General features: G+C 27.5%; 4 protein-coding genes across 8 annotated transcripts in view; 3 read left to right on the plus strand and 1 right to left on the minus strand.

The window, feature by feature from the left end:
• LOC122718936 (AT-rich interactive domain-containing protein 2-like) overlaps positions 1 to 20,240 on the minus strand; it is a 51,680-nt gene extending 31,440 nt beyond the window's left edge. For 3 of the 5 annotated variants that reach the window (XM_043944351.1, XM_043944352.1, XM_043944349.1), the window contains exons 1-2: positions 19,154 to 20,240; positions 17,981 to 18,074 (exon numbers count right to left, since the gene is read on the minus strand). In XM_043944351.1, coding sequence (XP_043800286.1) covers positions 17,981 to 18,074; positions 19,154 to 19,245 — 186 coding nt within the window. In that variant the 5' untranslated portion in view covers positions 19,246 to 20,240. The remainder of the gene's footprint in view (positions 1 to 17,980; positions 18,075 to 19,153) is intronic. The other 2 variants (XM_043944350.1, XM_043944348.1) reach the window with 1 other exon arrangement.
• Positions 20,241 to 21,089: 849 nt separating this feature from the next.
• On the plus strand, positions 21,090 to 21,952 carry LOC122718938 (zinc finger protein 593 homolog). The gene is made up of 3 exons (XM_043944354.1): positions 21,090 to 21,298; positions 21,388 to 21,488; positions 21,712 to 21,952. Exons 1-3 carry the CDS (start codon positions 21,209 to 21,211, stop codon positions 21,950 to 21,952), a joined length of 432 nt encoding a protein of 143 aa, XP_043800289.1. The 5' UTR covers positions 21,090 to 21,208.
• An 80-nt stretch (positions 21,953 to 22,032) lies between these two features.
• On the plus strand, positions 22,033 to 23,665 carry LOC122718937 (serine--tRNA ligase-like). The gene has a single exon (XM_043944353.1). It carries the CDS (start codon positions 22,033 to 22,035, stop codon positions 23,479 to 23,481), a length of 1,449 nt encoding a protein of 482 aa, XP_043800288.1. The 3' UTR covers positions 23,482 to 23,665.
• Positions 23,666 to 23,974: 309 nt separating this feature from the next.
• On the plus strand, positions 23,975 to 24,914 carry LOC122718875 (cytochrome b-c1 complex subunit 8-like; the record flags this gene model as incomplete). Its single annotated transcript, XM_043944250.1, has 2 exons — positions 23,975 to 24,161; positions 24,841 to 24,914. Coding segments are annotated over exons 1-2 (231 nt in total), but the record flags the coding sequence as incomplete, so codon positions are not given.
• Positions 24,915 to 24,948: the final 34 nt, after the last annotated feature.

Here is a 24,948-nt window from a genome sequence, read left to right on the forward strand (position 1 = left end):
ATCGAATAGAAAAATTGTCAACAGCAAAAATAAACATATTTCGACAACAATATCTGTATCGAGTACGTCTTGCGTTATCTAGCAAGGTTACAATATCGCGCATGAAGGAAGTTTCTATTGAGATAACTAGCGTTAGCTTAACCTTCTTTAAAAAAAAAAAAAGAAAAAAAAGAGATTTTAATGACATTAATGACATTGAAAGAATAACACGATAGACAACTCTGAAGGTCATTCCATAAAATCATCTTCTAAAACTATTTTAATCTATAGATAAGACATGGATGCATAACTTCTTAATTTCTACTTCAGTCGACAGTCGCCGAATGAATATCCAGATCGATCGCCGATTTTAGCCGAAAACTTCCGAATGTATACGAACGATCGTCGGACTTCGCGTGACCGCTGAACCGAAAAAGAAAAGCATTTCGAAAGTCACAACAATGATATTCTATAATAAAGTACACGTAATAAGGCTAATGAAAAGAAGATACGTGTTAATAGTTAAAATAATTATATCTATTATACGATAATTCTATTATTACAAGTATTATAACGTTAGCCAAGCAACCCTCATGAAACTCGTCGTAACCAAACCTAACCTTGCTACGCCTTTTTTGGCTCGTGTCTGTCTGTCGTCTGCCCCGTTACCTTGGCCAGATTCGTGTGGACTTTGACACTGGGACGGGACGGTGCCGCGACGCCGCGCGTCGCGTCGCGGTCCTGTAGAATAGAAACCAACTGACTTGGATCGTGGAAAGAGCCCCACCATCGGCGTGGGCTCGCAGGCCCACGGCACACGACTGACAGTTCCCAGTCAGCTGATCGTCCACCGGGGAGGGGGGTTAGGGGGCACAGAGCAGCAGAGCAGCAGCAGCAGCAGTAGCAGCAGTAATAGTAGTAGTAGTAGTAGTAGTGGTAGTAGAGATAGTAGTAGTAGTAGTAGAAGTAGTAGTAGCACGACCAGCAGCAGGAGGTGGTGGAGGTGGCGGAGGAGGAAGGTGGAAGAGGGGGGTGTGGAGAAGAAGGGAAGGAGGGCAGAGGGGTTGGCGACGCGCAGTCTGCCGTCGTCGTCGGGATCAGCTGATCGGTGGAGGTGTACTGGTAACTGACTGACTGTGAACTCTGAATGAACGAACGGATGAAGAAGTCTTCGCGTGCGTACACGTATAGGGAGAGCTCTCGCCGGTGCCTCTCCCGGGGGAGGGGGAGAGAGCGAGCGCGTATGCGCGCCTGCCTGCCTAACTATGCGCCAGAGAGCACTCGCGAGGGATCGGGCACAAGCGTTTAGTACCAAACGGAAATAGTGGCCCGGACACGGGATAGCCAGGATCATCTCTACGTCCAACACCGTCCGCTTTCCATCGCGTCCTTTCCGAGGAGCGTAAAAATTGGAAATAAACACTTGGAAAATCGGGATCCAAGTTTGTGACACGCTTATACACTGAGTGAAACTGGTTCGAACGAGAAATTTCTTTTGTTGTTTGCGAAACGAAGGAGATGGATGGTGAAGAGAAGGGGGGTTGACGGTCAAAATAAACTTATCCTTGAGTTCCAGCACGCGTTAAGGGGAATCCTTCTCTCATAGAAGCAAGGATGAGCAGTGCGCACTTACATCGTAGTTATACGAGTTTTACTTTGTACTTTGTTTCTAAATATGATGAACTTTGGTTCACTTGGATGATATATGAAATATAGAGGAACAAAAAAAAATAATATAGATTAAGGACATATAAGATAGAGGAATATAATAATGGAAAACGTGATATTAGTTTTTAAATGATGATATTGGTAATAATAGACAGAATTTGAATTTATAGAAATTGAAACTTTAAACGTTTAATTAAATATTAAAAACTAGATCTAATTACTATCACATTTTTTTTATTGTATTGCTTAATTTATTGAAACTTTGCAAATTGGTTTTGATAAAACATTAAATTTTTATTTTTGATCATCGATAGATAATAACTTTTATAGCTATTCAATTAAATTCGTTCATTAGCCAAAAGGATAAGATGATAGTATCGAGAAGATCGATATGCAATTGCGTAATGTGCTATTAAACATATGCGTATATTCGTCTGCAAAAATAGATAGAAAAGAGTTCGTGTCGAATGCGGAATATGATAACGCGGAATATGATCTGATGAAAATAAAATTTTACATAATTCTTGTTAAATCGTACATTATTTCAAGCGCGAAAAATTGAATCTATATCTACACAATATTTTTTTATTCATTTTACAAAAATATTGAAATCTCTGGCGCATAAATTTATAATATGCGAATGTAATATATGATAATCAATTGGTTAAATTTATCTTCATTAAATATCTCTTCTAGTTTCTAAAAATATGTATCATCCGTTTTATTACAAGAATTTCGTTTTTAATTGTTCTTAATTAATTCTTCTTTGCTTATAATACGCGCTTGTCATGTATATTATAGTCATTCGATTCTAATGAACGCGTTTCATATAGATATAGAATAGAGAGAAGCTGCATACGCGTAATAAACGTGCATGTAGTCATCGACAATTGAATACGCAATATGCGGTTAAGAGGCCATGTAATCCACGACAAGAGAAGAACAGCCGCTCCTTGTTCTGCCGGAGACGATTGCAACGCCATTACAGACGCTGTAACGATATAGTAACTACTCAGACAGGATCTGTTAGTGTCGCTGTTCGTACACTCTGGAAGAAACCAGTCGTCTTCACCGATTACATCGAACGAGCATAGTTTTCAAATAAATTCACATGTCGTTTGTAAATGTATTAACGTTAGACTACTGATTGGTGATGTGTATCTAAATAATATTATACACATTATATGATAAAAGTAAATAAATATTAAATCAATGTTAAATCGCATATTAAATCAATAATTTGATAAAAATCAATGTTAATTTAGTTAAAAACATATTGGCATGTTTTTTGTAATTGAGAATTTTGACGGATTTAATAATAATCTCAAATGTGTTGAAGATACTTTATTATTTTTTTAATATTCTGCATACAGGTCTGTTAAAAGATAATAATTGAAAATTTTATATAATTTTTTGCGATTGATTTTAAAATACACATCGATTAAGCATTTTTTATAAGTATATACTATATACGATTTGATAAGTATAATATACTATAGGAACTCAAATGCTTTTAGATTTTATTTTTTTTGGATTTAATGATTCGCTTTTAAATAGTTAAAAGAAAAGTATGGAGATAAATCTTTTTTTAGCAGATTCGAACGTTCGACTATTAAATCTGAAGGTTTTCACAACATACGGTATGCACATAAAACGACCAGCATAGTGTACATTAATAATATTATCAACGTACACGTAAGAGATTATGTAAGTGGCAAGATTGGTTTTGATCGAATATGAAAATATGTGGAAAAATACTAGCTAGAATTATTTTTAAAAAAAATTTGAGTATTTTGATCATATGTTTTAAAATCCATAAAAAAATTCCATTTTTCTAATATAAATTTTTTAAATTAATTATTTTCTTTACTGTCATATAATTCTTTATAAATTATGGAAAAATAACTTTTTTTTTATGATTAACATTACATTATATAAAAAATTCATCAAAATTAATTTTTAAAATTATTCCTGATTATTATTTAATATAGCACAAAAATATTGCTGGAATATTCGATATCGATCCAAATTCGAATTTACTTTCAAATATTTCGCTATTTGGCTCTGATGTTCATCTTATCTTTTAAAGTGTAACAAGTAAATGTTTTGAGTTAATCCTATATCTTTAGTAAAATATATCAGACTTAAACGATCGTTATAATGTATATGTATTTTTGTTTTAACAATAAGAAAAACGGCTTGTCAAATTCATTACAATAAGAAAAATATTCTTTTTTTATTTCCTTTTTATAATACAAACGATATATATATATATATTTGGATAGATTATTATAAAATAATCAAATTTTTCAAAATTTTTTACGATTTTTTAATTTTGATAAAATATTGATACAATTTTTTCCTTTTAATTTTTTAATTTTATATTATTAATTATTTTATATTATTAATTAATTTTATATTATTAAATATGCATAACAATTTCATCATTATTTTATTTTATTAATTTTGTTGATTGAAATTGATTTAATATAATATTTTAACTCATTAATATAATAATAATTTCAATTATTGATTAATTATATATTTTCAACAATTAATTTTATATCCATTAACATTATAAATATTATGACTTCATTAACTATAGCTATCAACATGTAAATGCAAATTACTTTAAATAAACATTAAAATTCTTTTTTTTTTGTTGATTTAATGTTCCATTTTTATGTGTATTCTTTGCTTCATTACCAAGTATTTTAATGTTTTGTTCTTTTTAAAACATTCCATTTATAAAATATAAATATGTAAATGCATCAGCAATAATTTACTACTATATATATTATTAAATATTTTTTACTGCATTATAAAATATTTCATGAACATCATACAACATCAACGTACAATAAATAAATAATATATAAGCATTTATTTTTTTAATTAATTTTTAACTTTCTTAATAAATTTTTTTTAAACAGTTTTTAAAATTTTCTATTTAAAAGCTATATATATGATTACTTCTTAAAATAGTTTATACGTTATAAAATAAAATTAAAATAAATTTAAAAATAAGCCTTATTAAATATTAGTATTAAATATTAATACTTGTTTTTATAACTTGTCTGTTATATAAAAAAAATTCTGCCATTTTTCGAACATCTTAGCTAAAAAATACATATACATATATAGAAATATATTCATCTTTCAATTTTTTTTTCGATAAAAAAATTTGCAACGACTATTTAACTACGAAACAAATAATATGTAAATACAGTTTGTAAACAATACTACGTTTAATAGTACTATTTATACTATTTACATAATATAAGTAGTACTAATAGTAATACGTTTAATTTCTTTTTGTAGTTCGAGAATATAGAAGTTCGAGGCATTGGCCGACGGTTGAGACACATTTGTGAATTCATGCGGGTGCCACGTTGTACGCGCAGTTGTCATAAACCAAACAATGGACACACTCTTTCTATCTATACTAACACGTTACATAAGATAAACTAATTTACTAGAGTCACAGTGTGACGCGAGTATGTTCCAATGAGATATCACATCCGTCAGATGTAATATATTTATGGGGTCAGCCAATAATTTGCAAAAATTTGTTTTTAAAATAAATGTGTAATATCTTGAATGTTTAATATTCTTTTCCATCGAGTGAATATATTTGATAATGAGAAATGAATAATGTCGATAAAATAAAATCAAACGTCAGTGAAATAAGTGAAATACCGTATATTCAATTTCAGAAGTTTTATTCAGAATATAGTTTGTTACAGTTTCGGTCGTTCTCAAAATGTCACCTCATTCGAACAGGTAACCCTCTTGATGGTATCTAAAAATCATACAAATTTCAATTCTCAATCTATTAAAGATAATGTATATTTGATAATGAAAATAATATTATTCTTTTAATCGCAAAAATATTAATGCAAACATTATATTGTGGGAGATCGATTTATCTTAAAGCGAACATTACGTTTATATCAAATAACTACCGATTTTTATGATTATTCATTAATAATTTTTTTCTTTAATATATATAGCAATTAATTATCTAAAATAAATTAAGCAACATATATTTCATTGATTTATTAAAATTTTACACATCATAATAATTAAGATTTTTAATTTCATTATCATTTATCGAAAATATTAATGCATACAAAAGTATATTGTAATGTTACTCTATGTATAAAAATATATAAATAATTCTAAATATAATCTTAAAAGAAGTTTCTTCTATTTCTATTTTTGCTTTAATAACAAAAAACTAAGCCTTTTAAATTAGCAAAAAAAAAATCATTATCTATTAAATTAATATTATAAATTTTTAATTTTGTGCTTAAGGATATTTTTTTATTAAAAAATAAATAAAAGGATCCAATTGATAAGTTAAATAAATAATATATAAGTTAAATTATACGAAGAAAAACAATACAGAGATAAAAAGCGCGCGAAGATGCGTGAGTTATACTCTGCAAATGGGTCGAAGTCGGTGTGACAAAGGAACACAGCAGAGAGAAAAGGTACAGTGACCTCTGGCGATGGCTCGTGTTCGAATGATGGTTTACCAACTGGTCGGCCAAGGCCATTAATACCAATGCATCTTACATGCTGCAAAAATAGACATGGCAAAAAATGTCTAGTTACAGTAAGTATTGTAGTAACACTGTACTAAGTCAATTAAAGAAATATGATGAAATCATAAATTAATAAAAGCAATAGTGTCGATAGATTAATAATATATTTAAAGTCACTTACAATCTATACATTCTGTTTTAATATAAAATAGAATACAATTGAAGAAGTTTTGATCGTTTATTTTTTCGCGTAAATTCGTGTAAATTATCTTAACAAATAAGTTCAAAATAAATATGCTTAATTTTACGATCTTGCTAATTTTGTCTATTGATTATATTCGTAAATACGATTTTATATTAAATCAAAAAAAAAAAATTTGCTAAGATTCCTGTGTAATACGAAAAAATTATTATAACTTTCGTATAATTGAATAAATAAATTAATTTCATATTTGTATTAGTTCTTTGACCTATATAGAATTCTTATAGTAGAGAAGGTATGTATATACTTTCTATAGGAAGGGGGGCACTGTATTTATCTCGCCCACCCCACCTACGAACGCGATTGCCCGAGACGGTAAGCACTCACCAAAGATTTCCAACGAGTTCTGTTCGCAGAAAAAATAATAGCGCTACTTTCTATCAATGTATATAAATGGAAACTTTCAACTTTTCATCCAAAACACGTTTGAATTTTGATTTTGTTTATTATAATATTTGACAATTTTGATGTTTGAATCTAATATTTGATTTGTAATATTTTTTAACTATAAAAACAAATAAATTCTATTTTTTTAGAGAATAAATTTGTTTGAAACTAAGATGACACAGTACCAAAAATTCTATAACGTGTCAACTTGATTCTTGAATTGTAATAATGGAACTTATTTTCATATATGTGTGAAACAGAATTTATTTTTTTTTTCTTTTATGATTAATTAATAATTTATACTAGCTTATATATAAATGAAATTTATATATTATGAATTTATAATAGTGTATTTTATTTATTTGATAATACTATCGATATTTAAAATTTATTTTATAACTTGATTATTTTCAATATTTTCAATAACCGTATCACATTTTTAAACACTTTAAAATATTTTGATTGTAGATATGTATGTGTGTGTGTGTGTGTGTGTGTGTGTGTGTATTATAAGCTATATTTTATTACTCGCCTGTTTCCAATCATATGATATTTTATCGGCTAATTCTAAGAACAAAACACGATATGCATTACAAGTACACTTTTAGATTTCATAAAAAAAAAAAAAAAAAAAAATAGAAATAGAAATTGAAAAAAGAACTACGAAGAAACAGAAAGGAAATAGTAATAGCAACAGCGACACGTTTAAAAAGTTACAAGATGTTTCGCGTTGGCAAGAGAACGATCGACGAGTTCGAATTGAGGCGATATGCTTTCCTTTAGCTATCCTTTATCCGTCTCACTTCTTCCTCGGACTAACGGTGAGTCCATCTTACAACGACGAAGCGTATACCTCAGACTATCTCTATTTAATCTCATCGAAGCGATGTTGCCATACTATCTCCAACGTGAGGCGTGCTCTCGGAAGTGGTCTGCCCTCGGCTGACAGAATGGCAACGTTGCACTACAGCACCATCTCCCTTCCACTCAAGCGCTTCTCGCTTTTCAACTCTTTCCCTCTTTTTCTCTCTCTCCGCATTACTTGGTACGACCGCACGGCCTCACGCGAAATTCGCGAAGGAGGTAGTAGGTGTCGTTACCTACGATTAAGGGACAAGTAAAAAGAGAAATGTCTCCACTGCAGCGAATTATATGACTGTCGAACCAATACTTATTCACGAATTAGCGATCATCCACTTGATTCTTTGAAATGAGATTATACAGACTAATACGATAATAAGACGTTTAGAGTTGATATTTGTTTAATTTTTTGAATACAAATTGAATGCTAATATTATAAACGATATTATATGTATAGATTTAAAAATCGTTGAAATATAAAGTTACGATAGTTTGCTTTAATGTGGTATATGAAGAACGTACATATGTAATTTAACGTCGAACATTCAATTGGTCGATTTAACGGTATCGTGTACGTTCACATCCATGAAAGGTATGTTTGTCAAACCAGGAAATATAAAAAAAAAATCTAGTTTTGTATAAAGAATATTTCGTTTTCAATAAATTTTATTTTCAAAAATAGAAAACTGACATCGAAAAACATTTTATTTTTTATATTTCTAATTATTAAATTATTTATATTTAAAAAAAATGTTTATATTTTAATTAATATATTATTTATTCGTTCAAAAATTCTGATTATGGATTCTCTAAAAAAAAATATAAGAGTAAACTAAGGAACTTGGCGAGAGAGGGGAGAGAGCAGATGCCTATTTTTTCCGCAGCAAAAGAACGAACCTCCAAGTGAAAAGTACTTCGCCAATTTGGACACAGGGGTGCACGTCAGATAAGCGCGTGCGTGGGACAGTCATGCAGGCAAGAAAGCAAGCGAACAAGCCAACAGCAGCAGCAGCAGCAACCAACCAGGCATCTCAGTCTCTTCAGTGTCCCCGGCTGCACATGTGTGCAGGGCATGAGGTCGCTCTCCTCGTCGTTCGATGTGTGAGAGCTTGACTGCCATCTCCCCCGCGTGCTGCCGAAGCGACGTTGCCGACTGTTCGATGCTTGGGCGGGCGGTGATGCCGGTATGCGTGTAGCAGGGCGCGGCGTTGCCATATCGACCGTACCTCATCACCGGGGAGCGAACCAGCAAGCGCCCCGCTCTACCTCTTCCCCCACAGTAGCATTTTGTCTTTCTCTCCGTTTTATTCTGCTTTTATCTCTTGTCTCTCTTTGCTCTATCTCATCATTCTTTCCTCTTATATTTGTTCTTTTTACATTCATATTAATTTTTTTTCTTTATTCTATAATCTTTTAACATACTTCAGCTTCCATATTGTATTCTCCGATTCTTTTTCTCTGTTACGCGGACACCGACTACTTCCAAGCGATGTAAGGCGCCGCGGCACCTGACTGACTCAGCATTACCGACTTCGTCGTGGATTCCTCGCACGCTACACGCACTGCGTATAGTGAGCAGACCAATGCCAGACTACGCTGCGTGCCCCTTTGACGGCCACCAGAAGACTCTCCCGTATACCAGTCGCGCCCTTGAACAAGCGGACACTTGCGAATGTACCATACACTTTTCCTGTCTCTTTCTTTCTATATACATACATAGTATATCTCTTTGCCTCTCCACGGCTCTCGCAATCTTGGTCTTTCTCCCGGGGCTTCTATCGTTTGCAAGGGAATCTTCTTTCTTTCTCTTTCTTTTTTATTTTCTCCTTATTCTTCTCTTCCTCCTACCGCACACTTTTTCTTGCCGGAACCGGTAAGAGCGTGATGTTCCGCCACTGGGTTCTTTGACAATGTACGTTATCTCGATAAAATGTAGTGACTTTACTCTTTATTTTCCGTGTGATTTACGCCTATGTTTTTAATTGGTTGGTGATTCGATCGTGTTGTATTTCGATGATTTTACGCATTTGTTTGTACTTAATTATACCGTGAACTTAAAAAGAATTTTGTTTTATCAAAAGATTTAACTTCATCATTTCATATCAATTTTTCTAATGTAAAATTTTTTACAATGCAATAAACATTTTATTATATACATATTATTATTTCTTCATCTTGCTTCATCATCATTGAATCAATATCAATTAATATAACAAAGGAAAAGAAATCAAATGTAATAAAATTTAGAAAGTTTATTCGTTTATAACAAGAAACAACTAAAAATGATTAAGTAGGTTAATTTTCTAGTTGGTTTCGAAATCGGAATTTAAGGATACAATATTTAGATTAGCTAGTAAACTGTATAAGATGAATTCAGAACGCTTGGTATGCAACAGTGATCCGACTTGTGAGAAGACGAACATAGGTATTATAATACTTCGAATTTTTATTATTTTTATACTTTTATAATTTTAAAGTATATTACGATGCGGATTTACATTTTATTTAATTTTCCATTAATTTTCACGATTGCAAAAATTTTCCTACAATTTTTTTTTAAAATTATAATAATTTTGTTTAAATAAAAAATAAAAACAGTTCACCGAGTTCACATTAAGCGACATTTATTATTTTCCCGGAACTGTATATTGAGTTTATGCGGGACTTTGATCGACATTTAACGTTTCCATCTGGTCACCGAGTATTAATAGCATTATACATTTCAATATGTCTGAAATATTTTTGTAACTGAAATAATAATGAGGTATATTTCAAAAAATAAAATTATTTTAAATTTTGAATATTTTGAACAAAATCTTCTAATGGTAAAGAATATTTTATTAAGTTAATGTGCATTTCATGAAGATTATGTAAAAAAAAAATTGCTTCTCATATATTTTTTTATTGTAATAATCTGCATTCATAAAAATAATGTTTTATGAATAAGTGAATAGTAAAAAAACTAATTTTTCACAAATTGTGTAATAATAATTTTAATTTTAAAAAAGATGTGATATAATCATTCGATGATGCTGTTTTTTGCAATTTTATTATTATTGATTCTATGTTGTTATTTCAATTAGATAAATAACGCAATTGTTCAACATTTTAGTCAGAATATGCTGTGATCAATATATAAAGCAGTTTTGTCTTTTATATAAAAATTAAATTTTAAAACAATAGTTCCTTTGACTTTCTCCATCGATATTAATGATCATATTATGTAATTGATTATAATAATATGATTTATAATAATAGTATTTATAATATATGAAAATAATTTAATAATTTTATTAATGAAATTATTTGTATTTCATATGAACGATGATTTCTTTTTCAATAAATGTAATAAGGAATAATGATTATAAATACATGTTGTTAGCCTATATCTTTAATATCGTAAATCTCACAATAATAAATATTCATTATCAAATATACATATATGATACATGTCTCTTAAGCTTTAGTGCAAATATTGTATTTATAAAATCAATAACTGGTATACACGAAACATTATATTATATTATAATTTTATTTAAATTATTAAATAATTATAATCGCATAAATATTTTCTATTTAAAATGAGATAGATTTCGTTAATCAACGAAATATTATGTCAATTTTAAAACAATCTATAATAAGAACAATAAGTTAACGATTTTCCAATATTTAATAAATAACAATTTGAATCGAATTAAATTTTTTTATTAATTTAAGTGATTAACATAAATGATTAACATAATAACTTCATTCCATAACAATAATAACAATAAGAAAAATAAAAAAAAAAACAGAAAATATTTGAAGCTTTCTAAATGGGAATAAAACTCGTTGTCTACTTCATTACACATAAAACTGCGTGACTGCTGTACTCAGGATAGCCATTTCTTTAACCAAGTATGGACAAGTTTATGGATTAGAAAAGCGAGCATAGAACGGACAGCTGGTCACAGAAATCCAGCTCGAAGATTACTATAATTTATTTAGAATTTCTCGTGGGCGCCCATGTATACTTATATAAAAAACTTCCATGGATGTATAATCCATAAGAGAGCGCACTCGTATATACGAATACGAGTTATCCAATCGTTTTATTACCGTAAAGAACCTGCACTAGCGGCTTGCTAATAATTTCTATTCTACACACTTTCACTTCACGCCGACTACTCCTTAAGCGGAGTGATTTTGCTTCGTAACGCGCTGATAAATTCAGCCTGCGAACGTACGAAATACTTTTTCTTATTTCTGTATCTTTTTGTGTAAAATGATCGTTTCATAGAAAAAAGCAATTGATTTTGAAAAGTTGTATACTATATACTGTAAATATATTTTCAACAAATAATTAATAATTATAAAGGATTTTTCAAAAACTTATAAAAATTAAATGAAAATTTTAATATATTATTATTATAATAAATTATGAAAAATCTGATATGAAAACAATACTTGACTTGATATTATAATGCAATCAATATTACTGGTTGAAGATAAGAAATTATAATATATAGTTACTTTAGTCTATAAATACACGGAGTCTAAAAAGGTAAAGATTAATTGATGTACTAAGAAGGTCAAGCAAGTGATCTAGTTTAGATAAAACTATATATTTGAAAATTCTTTGTAAAAGAAAAAGAAATCAAAGGCTGGTTTTTATTAAATAATTCTCGTGATTTTCTCATTGTAAAAATTAAATTTTTAGGAGAATTATATAAGACAAATATTTATTTTATATTATTATTTTATTTGCTGAGGAATTAGTCTAAATTAAAAATTATTCAAGTTCAATCAATGTTCACATCAAAAATCATACAATTCGATTAAAGCAATCTTGCAATGATAAAAATTAAAAAAGAAAGATATAAAAATTTTATTTTTATCAGTTTGATGACCTATTAGTAGTTAAGTCGATCTCAAGTTAAAGATAACGCGGATAATCATTCCCTGTTAACAGTTTTAAAAAATAGTGAAGGCAATGTTACGATAATCAAATAGAAATTACAACAATGATATTATAATTATATTATTATAATTGGAAATTATAATTTATATTCCATTTTAATTTATTCATCTTATAACATTACACAATTTATATTATATTATCTATATTTATTATATTATATTATATTATATTATATTATATTATATTATATTATTTATTATATTATATTATCTATATCTATATTACATTTTATAATTTTAGTATAAAACAATACATAATATAAAATTTCAAAAAATTGTTTTTTAATCAAAATTTAATAAAAATATTATAATAAATTAATATCTTATGTATGTATGTTTTAATATATTACATTTATTCAAATTATATAATATAGATAAATTTATATTCACATAATTATTACAATATTAAGTTAAATGTAATAAAAATATATTTAGAATAAATACATAATGTGTTAGCAGATAGAGAACAACAATATTTACACGTACGGTAGGAAAATCGAGTTAATTTCCATAATCGACTTTTATAAAAAGTTATTGCAAAAAATGTCCTATACTTCTTATAGATTATGTACTTCATCATATTAATCGAACTCATTACTTGAATTTACTAATCGTTTAGAAGAATTTATTAAAAATTTTTAAATTTTGATTTCAAAATACTTAATCTTGAATTATTTTGAACGATTTTAACTCAACACAGATTTTATTGTCTAAAAATCCACAATTTTTATTTTTTATTCAAATTTATTAAATAAATAAGTTATCATATATATTTTCATTATTAGTAACATTAATATACACAAAATATATCTTAATACTTATTATTATTCTTTCTCATCACATAAATTTTTTCAAATGATAAATGTTAAAATATTTTGCTTAATTTATTACAAATAACTATCCAAGCGTCTAATACTTCACACAAAACGCGTCAATAACTTTTTTTTATCTCGTGAAGAATATTTTTCATCATCTTGCTTTTAAAAATGTATGTAACAAAGTTGCCTGAATAGCACCATTGGCGCGCGACAAAAAAAATGGCGTCAACTCGTTCGAATCACAGATCCACGCTCCGCGATGCATTCTGAGCATAGTCGCGACCCGGCCGCAGGTTATATAGTCTAGCGAACTTCGATCACTTGTTGAGGGGAAGCCCTCGTATACCGCACCTCCATCTCCACCTCCTCATATGATATTCTCTCTCTCTCTCATTCTCTACTCACACCCCCTCTTCCTCATTCCACTGCTCTCTTTTCCCCCTCCCCGCCCTTCTGCCATGCACCTTCTTCCCACCTTCGGTTCATGATCTATCTCCCACCCTGAACTGTGCCTCTCTGCAAGTGACCCTGACCTTACGTCAACTTCCGTATTGTCCCTATGCATGGATTTTCGGCGAAATCGTCGAATTATCAAACAATTTTAACATATATCTTGTACATGAACTTTTTTCGTTTTCTTAAAATCATCGACTATAAACGGTTCAATCAATCGATGTATGATCAATAGTCTCTACAGTCACGATTTTGTAATAAATTGAGCATAGAAAAACAGTTAATGGAACATTACAAAAATTTGGAAATTTATAATATACAAGACTTAATAGAATGTTTTGAAATAGAAAGATGCTTTTGTCATCGTTTATAAATGCGAATTAACAAATTTTTGCAGTTAGATTGTTCTTTTTTTTATGTGTATGTTAATCATTGTTGTAATAGCGATCAATCACCATGAAACGGTAAAAGATATCGTGTGAAAATGAAAATCAAGAGATGGAGAATTTTATAAGAGAGAATTATGATTTAAAGAATTTTAAAATATTCAGAAAATAAGAAAAATTCAATTTCTTTGAAAAATATACAAATATAATATGTAAATATATAATATGTAAAAATATAAATATTCAACAATATATAAATTATAAATTTTTTAAAGTTATAATTTTCAAATTATAAAAAATTGAGAAATTTATCTAATATTCTAATAACAAAAAAAAAATTTTAGTAAATTATTTAAGCAAAAACAAAAAATAAATATATAAAAAGTATAAATTATATTTAAAAAAGAACATATATTGGCAGATAATACATTAAAATGCTATCGAATACAAGAAAAAAAAGGGTGAAAACTTTACTATGCTATACCGCACAGCTACAGAAATATATACAATATTTATGTGTATATACTATTGAATCTATTCTTAAGAAAAAACAAATCAATGTGTTCATATATTAAAGAAATAGATATTCAAAAATTTGATGCAATTAAATTAATAAAATATTTTATAATGAACATACAAAAAAATATAATATATAATAAAATATTAAATTCTCATCAATTAATAATAACACTTATATTTGTTGCAAAAAAATCATTATTAAAAATATTTCATGAAATATTTCATGAATATTTTAATAATAAATATTTGGATTTAATATATTAAATCATTTTTACAGACAGCTATATATTTATAATTTTTTTTATTTAAAAGCGTACATTTCTTTCATGTTGTAAGAAAATATCCTTAATTTCTTTTTTAGTGAAAAATATAAAAATAAACATTTAGCTTGTTTGAATACAAAAATCACGTTTATAATAAATTATTTTAAAGGATAGACTAAGTATTATAAAATAGATAAATATATTTTGAATATAATGAAAAAAACGGCGGAAGAATGATGTAAGCAATCAGCAAAAATTGTAATTTTAATAAGACACACGTTTCAAAGTTCTAATGTTAATTTTGAATATTATACATTAAATGTTCTATGTTTTTGCTAAACATAGATCACATCTTTTCTGAAACATTATGAAATAAAAAAATTTATAAGTCTTCGATAGCCAAATATAAAATTTTGTTCATTTTAACATATTCTATTCCTAAACCGATTTAGCAATAGTAACAGAGAGCCAAGGATACCACGTTTAAATCATTTCAATCGCTTTGTTACTCATCACAGTGCAAAGAGACCTCGTTACGTTAGACGAATCAAAAATTACTACGTGAATCAAATGAACGACCAATTATTTCATTGAAAGACTTGAATCACTATACAAACTTTACAAATTAGTTTCGAATGTTAAATGAAATATTCATAAGAAGAAATAAATTTAAATTTACTTTAACATAAAATTTCATATCGAAATAAATTCTTGCCTATATAATAATAAAAAAAAATTTTATATCACATATATAAGATTTATATTTGTTAAAAAGTAGAAAATATTAAAATATGATTCATTCTCATTGTTTTTTAAAAAATTCATCGATTATAATTCTTCGTGCGTATCAATACATATGCATGAATAATAATGTATAACGTGCAAATTATTGTTTGAAAATTTGACAAACAGCTATATAAAAGCTATATAAATGTACAACACATCATCGTTGATAAAATAAAACGATATTTTATTTTGACTCTTCTCTCGACAAATATTATTAATAGTTGGAAATCGAGATTACGTTTTCTATTAATTATTTTTACTTAATCATGAAAAATATATGTATAATATCTTCTATGAGAAAAAATATAAATGTAAATGATTTATATTAAAAATTAAATTAAACTTATATCTCTAATTTATATTAAAATTATTTATATTATTTTGCATTTTAATGAAAACATTATTATAAATATTATCAATTTTATATGTTATGATGATGTTTATATGTTATGATTGAATATCGTTTTCGAAGAACTCGATCGAAGAATAAGTGTATCCATTTCGCAGAACAATCGTTTTCCCGCGTTTCCGCGATGCATTCCTCGACCGTTAATCATACGTGATGGATCGAAGCTCGCATATTTGCTCACAGCAAGAAAAAGTTTCTCAATCCAAAAAATTCCAAATATTTTTTTAATAATAGAATGCAGTTACAGAGTACAATTTAAAGTAAAATTTGTAAAGAAAAAAAGCTATTATAATTCTCTAGCTATTATATTATATCACATTTTACATTAAAATAAAATTCTACTAATTGATCATTGTTGTCATATATAAGAATGTCTATATTTGAAGATTCATTATAATTAATATTAAAATACAATAAATTATGTTTATCTTAGATGATATTTTAATTCTTCCTTAATGTTTATTTATATTATTATTCAATTTGGAAAGTTTTCATTACAAAGAACATGCATCCATGCATCTTTCTTACGCCTAGGAGCGTGCGCAAATGCTTGGGACACTCGCGTGTTCGAAATTCGAACCGAGTAAACGAACCGAAGCGATTTCGATGCGCAGAACCGAATCGAGCATCTGATCGGCCGAACGATATCCTGTGTAACTTAGAAACATGAAATGCGACGAAAATGATCTGAGAGATTTGATCATTTTTTCTAAATTTTAATTTGAGTATATTCGAATTAAGTTGAATTAACTAAATTAGTTAAACAGCAAATTTTTTATAATAGAGAGATTAGATTATGTGCAATATGTGAATTTTTTTCCAGATTCAGATATTCAATATGCTCAAAGCATAAATTAATATTAATATAAATGATGTATTAAAATATAAAATTAGTTTATCTTCTTTTCTATTACGTAATATAAAACGAGAAAAAGATATGTCTCATTATTCTTGTTATCTTTGTTCAAAGCACATTGATATAATTTTCTTAGATATATCTTACATAAATGCACATTTATATTGATAATGATCTATAATAAAAATAATTTAAAACTATATACAGGAATAGTAATTAAAATAAATACTATTTTTTCAAATTTTTTTTAAAAATGAATATTCTTGTATTAATATATATATAAATTAATATAATATTATATAAAAGTTTTATTTATTTTATTATATATTATTAAAACATAAAAAATAATAGTATTGCAATTTCATTATTAAATAATGGCAGATGATAGCATAGAAGAAATTTTATTTGCATTATTTTTAAAAAATAGATATTGCAAGTCTTTAAAATAATATATTTATTCTTTGTAAATTATTCAAATTTATAATTGACATAATATATGTAAAAATAAACTTTTACAGATTACGTTTCATTACACGATTTTAATATAGAAAAATATATAAAATAAATTCATACTTAAACAGTAATTACGATATATTAAAATTATTCACATATTGTACTGATAAAGAAATTAAATAATAAAGAAACAAAAACACAGATAATATTGTTCATACTAAATTTTGCTTTTTAAATTACATATAACTTTAACATTTCATAATTCATTATAAATTACGTATTTTTATATTTAATACATTGGAAAATAAATAAATAAATAAATAATAATAATAAAAAATGAAAAGAAAAAAAATATTTAAATATGGACTTACCTTTATCCATCCGCCATGAGCAGTAACGACAACATACAGCAAGTACAGATCTATATCTTTTCCATTGATTTTCGGATTTTTTTTGAAGGGAGTCCTAAAAAATATAAAATATATGATTCATAAAATGTATATAAAATGAATTAACAAAAAAATCAGATTGATATAACTATTTTACAAATATTGAATAAGATTTATCGAAGCAAATTGTTATTAATGTATAGCTTTTTTATTTATTAATGAATAAAAAAATTGATTTATTTTTTCATATAAATAATTGTATATTTATAATATATAAAATAAAATATTATTCAATTAAATTTTGTTTCTTATTTTTTGTTTCTTAAAATTACAGATTATAATGCAAAAAATACAATTCATAAATGACATTATATTAAATAACATTGAAAAATAAAATTAATAATGATATGTTAAAATATATTTGAAAATTTATCAAAAAGATTAATCAAAAATAAAAGATACATAAAATTAAATGAATTAAATCTTCAAACTTATTCTTCAAATATACACAATAGATACATTACAATATATTTGTTGCTAAGGTTAAGATCGCTTAGTATAATTGAGAAAACTTTGTTTCTGTTTCTAAAATTAATAAAATATGAACAATGATGTAATAAATAAGCGGCATTTTTGTGTGAAATGATTTGCAATTACTCGATATATTCTAAAATAGTTTTAATTAATGTTCAAATTTAACTATCATACAAAAAGAAATACATTTTCATTTACAATGTTTGTAAGATCAAATAATAAATTCTTACAAAAAAAATCAAGTTGATCATAATATTATCCATTTTAATTGAATGTAACCTCAATCGCAATAAGATACGCGACCGATAATCATTGATAAAGAAAACATGGAACACGCGTAAACAAATAACTTGCACAAAGGCGAGTCTCTGAGAAACTTTAAACTAAACGTACATAACCTCAAATCTATTCATATTCTAGGTAGACAACGCTAATTTATTAACCTGATTTACTTGCAAACCATTGTGATAAGAATTCTTTTATAGCGATGGAATTTTAATGAATAAAGTATAAAATAGTCGATGCAAATGAAAATATACAAAAAGAATATCGATGATAATAGTGAGATTGAAGTAAATAATGGAAGATTGGTTTGAAAGAAAATGAACGAAATTGTCTTACCCTCTAGTCTCATGGAAGTGACGGAGATCCTTCAGGAAGTTTTCCCTCTCCCTTTCGTAGGTGACGGGGTCCTTGTTGAGGATCTTGGCCATATTCGCGAGTGATAGAGTGCGTGGGCGTGCTAATCGGGGTGTGCTCTGGGTTTACAGGGCACGTAGGGGCAGCAGACAGAAAGAAAGGTGCACATGGGCACTCATGAGAGCACATTTACGCCAGGAATGTCCTGGTGCTATGAAAGAGATGGATATGCGAAGACGAGGACGACCACGGGTCGACACGGGGTCGCGACCCGCTCCCGACATCGGGTCGTCTTGTCCTGGCCCGAAGTGTCGGCCGGTGGCCTCTCTCGCGCGCGCGAAACGAGACAGCGGCTTTTCCCTGCCGTACACCGCCACCCCGGATCAGCGCACCAATATACACGAGCTACCGTGTCCCTCGCACTGAACTCGCCCGCGTGGGGAAAAATCCGAATGTACACGTAGTTCCACACACAGTAGTCACTACCGATCAACCGAGCGAACCGTGTTACGGGCACGGGGCCGCAACGCGACTTTCCTCGCGGCCCGATCGATTCACCTGTCACTTGTCAACGAAACGCAACGAATCCGTTGCGCCACGCACTCGTATTAACGATACTCGTGAACCTCGCGAACCAACGAATTCACCCGCGCAGTCCTACGCGAAGCGGCAGACCGACTCGAGACCGCGTTTCCCTACGAGCGAACGCTTGACGTGCGCCCGTATATCAAAATGGCGTCTCCTCCTGCCTGGCATCCATTGGCGAAGCCACAGCCAATTTCCCGTACGCTACGATAGCTACGGCCAGCGCCGACCCTACACACCGCGACACCGTTTCCGCTAACACACCTCGTACCGCACGCGGCACACCCTCGCACACTCTACGTCATTTTACAAGCGACACCGCGTTACCCCGACCATACCACAGCCTAGCCCTCGCCGCTTTTTTACCCTCGCCGAACCGTACAAACAAAATCCCGGGTCGCGCAGTATTTTTACTTTCAAAATGGTGTGGACCCCCCTCGTCAGTGGCGCACCGTTTGAATTGATCATAGGCTTCACCGATAGAGGCGCGACCTACTCTGAGATGTTATACTGACATCTATCGGTACAACCAGTGCGTTACACTAATTTCGAAGTAAAAGCTTTTTACTATACTGCGCATGCCCTTTTATGAATATATTTTCTTTTTAATCTTATTTTGTTTTTTTGAAGTCAAAATGCTTCTACACATTTACATTAGATCTTCAATAGTAAATATTAAATTACATTTTTTGAATTTATTTAAATAATTTGTATATTTATTGTTTCTAATATCATGTTCATTTATTATTAAATTTATTTGAATATGTATATAATTCTATTTTACAAAAATTCGATTATTTATAATTCTGTTGATTTTTCAAAGCATTATTTGAAATAATTACTAATATCACAGGAAGATATTATTGAATTATAATATAATTTATAACACTTTATAAATAATAATATTACTGAAAACTTTATTATTATTATAATCTTATGAATTCTCATAAAAACGAAACCGCCATAACGTTATTTGACCAATAGCAATGTTAAAAATTCTTCAATAATTGTATAACTATCATAAAGTATCATATTAATGATATATATTTTTTTTTTTTAGTTTTTATATAAAATAAATTAAGTATTAATAAATATATATAATGTACATATGAATGTGAAATTCAACATTATTTTAATATATTTAAAAAATGATAGCTGATTTCTATGAAAAAGAACCAAAAATTACATTTTTATTATTCAAATTTTATTATATTTTATTGCTTTTCATAAATAAAATAAAAATTATTAATGAATTATTATATATAAATAAATTATTGTATTTCATAAATAACTTATTATTTATTATTTATTTTTAGATAAAATGAACTAGTTTCTTTTAATGTAATAATGTGTACATATGTTCAATTCTCTTTATTTTGTTAAACAAGTATATTGCTTATGTGATTGTAATGATGGTAATATTCAATTGCATGATATAAATATTTTTTGAAAATGACTTACAAACGTAAAAAATATCATAGAGGTGATACACATTTGAAAAAAGGTTGGCGAACTAAAAGAAGAACAAAAGATTTAGATGAGGTATAATATAACCTAATTTTTATTTAAAACCATATGAATCACGTGGGTACATATGATTGGCAATTGTTATACGATATTCTTTATTTTAGATTGATGAGGATTTGAAAGACAAAAATATAAAGAATCTACTAAATCAAGAAGTAGATTTAGATAAACCAGGAGCAGGTCAATATTATTGTATTCATTGCGCGTAAGTATTTATATTTGATAGTAATATATTACGTGATATAACCTTTTAACATGTTTCATTATTTTATTATATTTCTAATTTAAATTTAATAATTTCTTAATTATTTTTTGCATCTATAATCGTTTTTATATTTGAATATTTTTATATTATATATCTAAATATTTTTTTCATTCAACATTATAAATATTCTTATAAATTGGAAACAATTTATTTTTGTTTGTAGGAGGTATTTTATAAATGACACTGCTTTACAAGATCATTTTACAACAAAAGTACATAAACGCAGATTAAAAGCTCTTGAATTAGAACCATATTCTATTGAGGAATCAGAAAGAGCAGCTGGCAAAGGAAGCTATATTATTCCACAAAAAAGGAAAATTGAGACTATAAATTACACTAACTATAATATGGATGTTGAACCAGAAACTTCATCACAAGTTAAAATAGCTAAAGTGGATGTATAAAATAATTCTCTTAAGAAATATAATCTTTATTCTAAAAAATTTATATATTAGTAAATTATAAAAATTGTCAAATTTTATAAATGAAAATGACAAATTATATATTACATTTTATACAGAAATGTATATATTCTAGTAGTTTAAAACATAATTCTATTAAATATATTAGTACATTAATGCACTCTAGCAGACAATATTCTTCTGCATTACTTGTTTCAAGTGTTAAAGGCAAAGAATATTTTTCATTTTTAAAACCATATATAGATTTAGATGAGAAATTAATAGATGTTGATAGAGTACAGAAAGATCTTATAGCTAGAGGAATAAATTTGAATGTTAAAGAAATTAAAAGTATGTGGGAATTTTATAAATCAGTAAATGCAGATAAATGTAAATTACAATCAAAAAATGAAAAAATATCAAATAAATTAAATTTATTATATAAAAAGGAAAATTTAACTGTAGAAGAACAAACAGAAATTGCAAAGTTAAAAATACAAATTAAAGCATTAAAACATGATCTAAATAAGATAAAAAATGCTCTTAAAGATTTAAATGAAAGTATTTTGGAAAAATTATTTCAATTACCAAATGAAGTAGATGGAAGGACACCAATTCAAGGTCCTGTTATATTAAAACGTGTTAATTCTTTGAAAGAACATCCAAATTCAGAAAAAAAAAATCACATTGAAATTGGAAGACGTCTTGGTTTATTGGAATATAAAAATCCTATGCAATATTATTTATGCAATGATGCAGCTCTTTTTGAACTTGGGGTATTAAATTATGCTGGAAAAATATTTAATGCAAATAATATGATTAGAGTAGCAGGTGCAGACTTCAGTCGAAGTTTGGTAATAGATGGCTCTGGTTTGAATCACGAAGATCCTACAGATGCTTTTGTAATAAGCAATCATAGCGAAGAAAATGAAGATTCTCCTAATCGTATGCATCTTGTAGGAGGTGCAAGTTTAATTTCATTTTTGGCAATGCATGCAAAGCAACTAATAAATCCAAATCATTTTCCAGTAGCATATTTTTCAACTGGTAGACAATACACTCCTTTTCGATCAGGATCTAATCCAATTGGTTTGTTTACTGTTTGTCAAGCTTCAGTTGCAATTGCTTTTATATTAGTCAAAGATGGAAAGAGTGAAGAATATAGTACGCAATTTGAAAAATTATTAAATATTGCATGTAAATTATATGATAATGTATGTGATCATTATCAAATTGTTATGAGGCCTGCTTCAGAATTACGACCTTGGGAAGCAATGCGTGTATCATTTGAATTATGGTCTCCATTTTCAAAACAATATATAGAAGTTGGTCATATATCTACATATGGTGAATATTTCAGCAAAAGATTGCTAATTATATATCAGATACCAGATGGACAAAGCTTCCCTTCTGTGATATCCGGCACAATTTTGTCAGTACCACGCCTTTTAGGATGCTTGTTAGAACAAAATCCAGATAAATTCGTTGTTCCACCGAAAATATTAGAACATATGCCTATAGATAATATTTAAGTTTAAAAACAAATTTGAAAATTAATTTAATTATAACAATAAGATGATTTTTATATTGTATATACATATTTCGATATATGTATTTTGAGTGTTTTCATTTCTAGTATGTTTATTGATAAAACGTTGTTTATATATTTTATTAAAAAATAAATATATTTAACATTGTAAATAGACAAAAAATGCTTTTTACTAATATATAATACATTCATTTAAGCATTTAATATATTTAAATATGTTTCTATCCGATATTTATTTTTTACATTTATAATATACATAGTATATTATACACTTATATAATATATATAGTATATATATATATATATCCATGCTAAATTCTATGTATATATATATATATACATGCTAAATATTATATATATATATTTATTTATTTAAAAATATATATACTATATATATATACATATAATTAAAATGAATATCAAAAATTGATATGTTTCCGTCTATTGTTTTCACAATTTTTAATTTTCTTGTTTCTTTTGAAGAGCTGAGAGATTAATATACACACATGACTTTAGAATTTGGACAATTACCGGTTCGAATACGAAAAATCGTTTATTACACGTTAGCTTCATCAGATCAAAGAGTTTGGGCAAAATTTATATTTCCTGGTTTACAAAATTTTTTGATACGCTCATTTTATACTTCTTTGCCAATGGCACCAGGTAAACTCTTCTATATATAAATTAATTTATATTATTACTAAATTTATATAATTACTAAATTATATAAATTTTTACTAATTTTGTTACTTTCATTATTTTTAAATTTGTTAATTTCATCATTTATAATGAGATAAATGTTATATATATTAATATCTTATAGTAATATCATTTGTACAATATTTCAATCATATTTAAATTTTACAATAATAGGATATAATTTATAATAATTATAACTATCATTCATAATTAAAACAAATAATGAAAAAAAATTTGCTCTTTAAGATATAATATTTAATATCTAATAAATAGCATAAATAAATAATATAGACATTTTTTAAATTAATTTTTGTTCGTATTTTTTGATATATCGCGATATCACTTATCATTGTACAACAAGATATCATTGCAAGATATTCTATTCTGCATATGTGAAAAGATTAATATATATGAATATTCTATTCAGGTTATAACTATATGTTTTTAAATACTTTATTTCCTTAATTATATTTATACTAATATTTATGCAATTAATTGTACATTAAATTATTATGATCAGAGTTAAGAAAATATTTAATTTCTATATATTTATTTCTATATATTAGAAAATTTTATGTTAAAAATATATAGTTTTATTTTATTTTTAACATAATAATTTGATCTTTTGATTAAATTTTGATAGCATTTCTACTGACATTTTGGTTAATGAAATGGTGCCCGGAAGAACATAGAAGATCAAAAAGAAAAGATCCAAATTTATATTTATAAAATAACACAATAATTTTGAAGA

The sequence above is a fragment of the Apis laboriosa genome, unplaced genomic scaffold (assembly GCF_014066325.1).
Source record: "Apis laboriosa isolate Shangri-la unplaced genomic scaffold, ASM1406632v1 scaffold68_cov148, whole genome shotgun sequence".
Lineage (NCBI taxonomy): Eukaryota > Metazoa > Arthropoda > Insecta > Hymenoptera > Apidae > Apis > Apis laboriosa.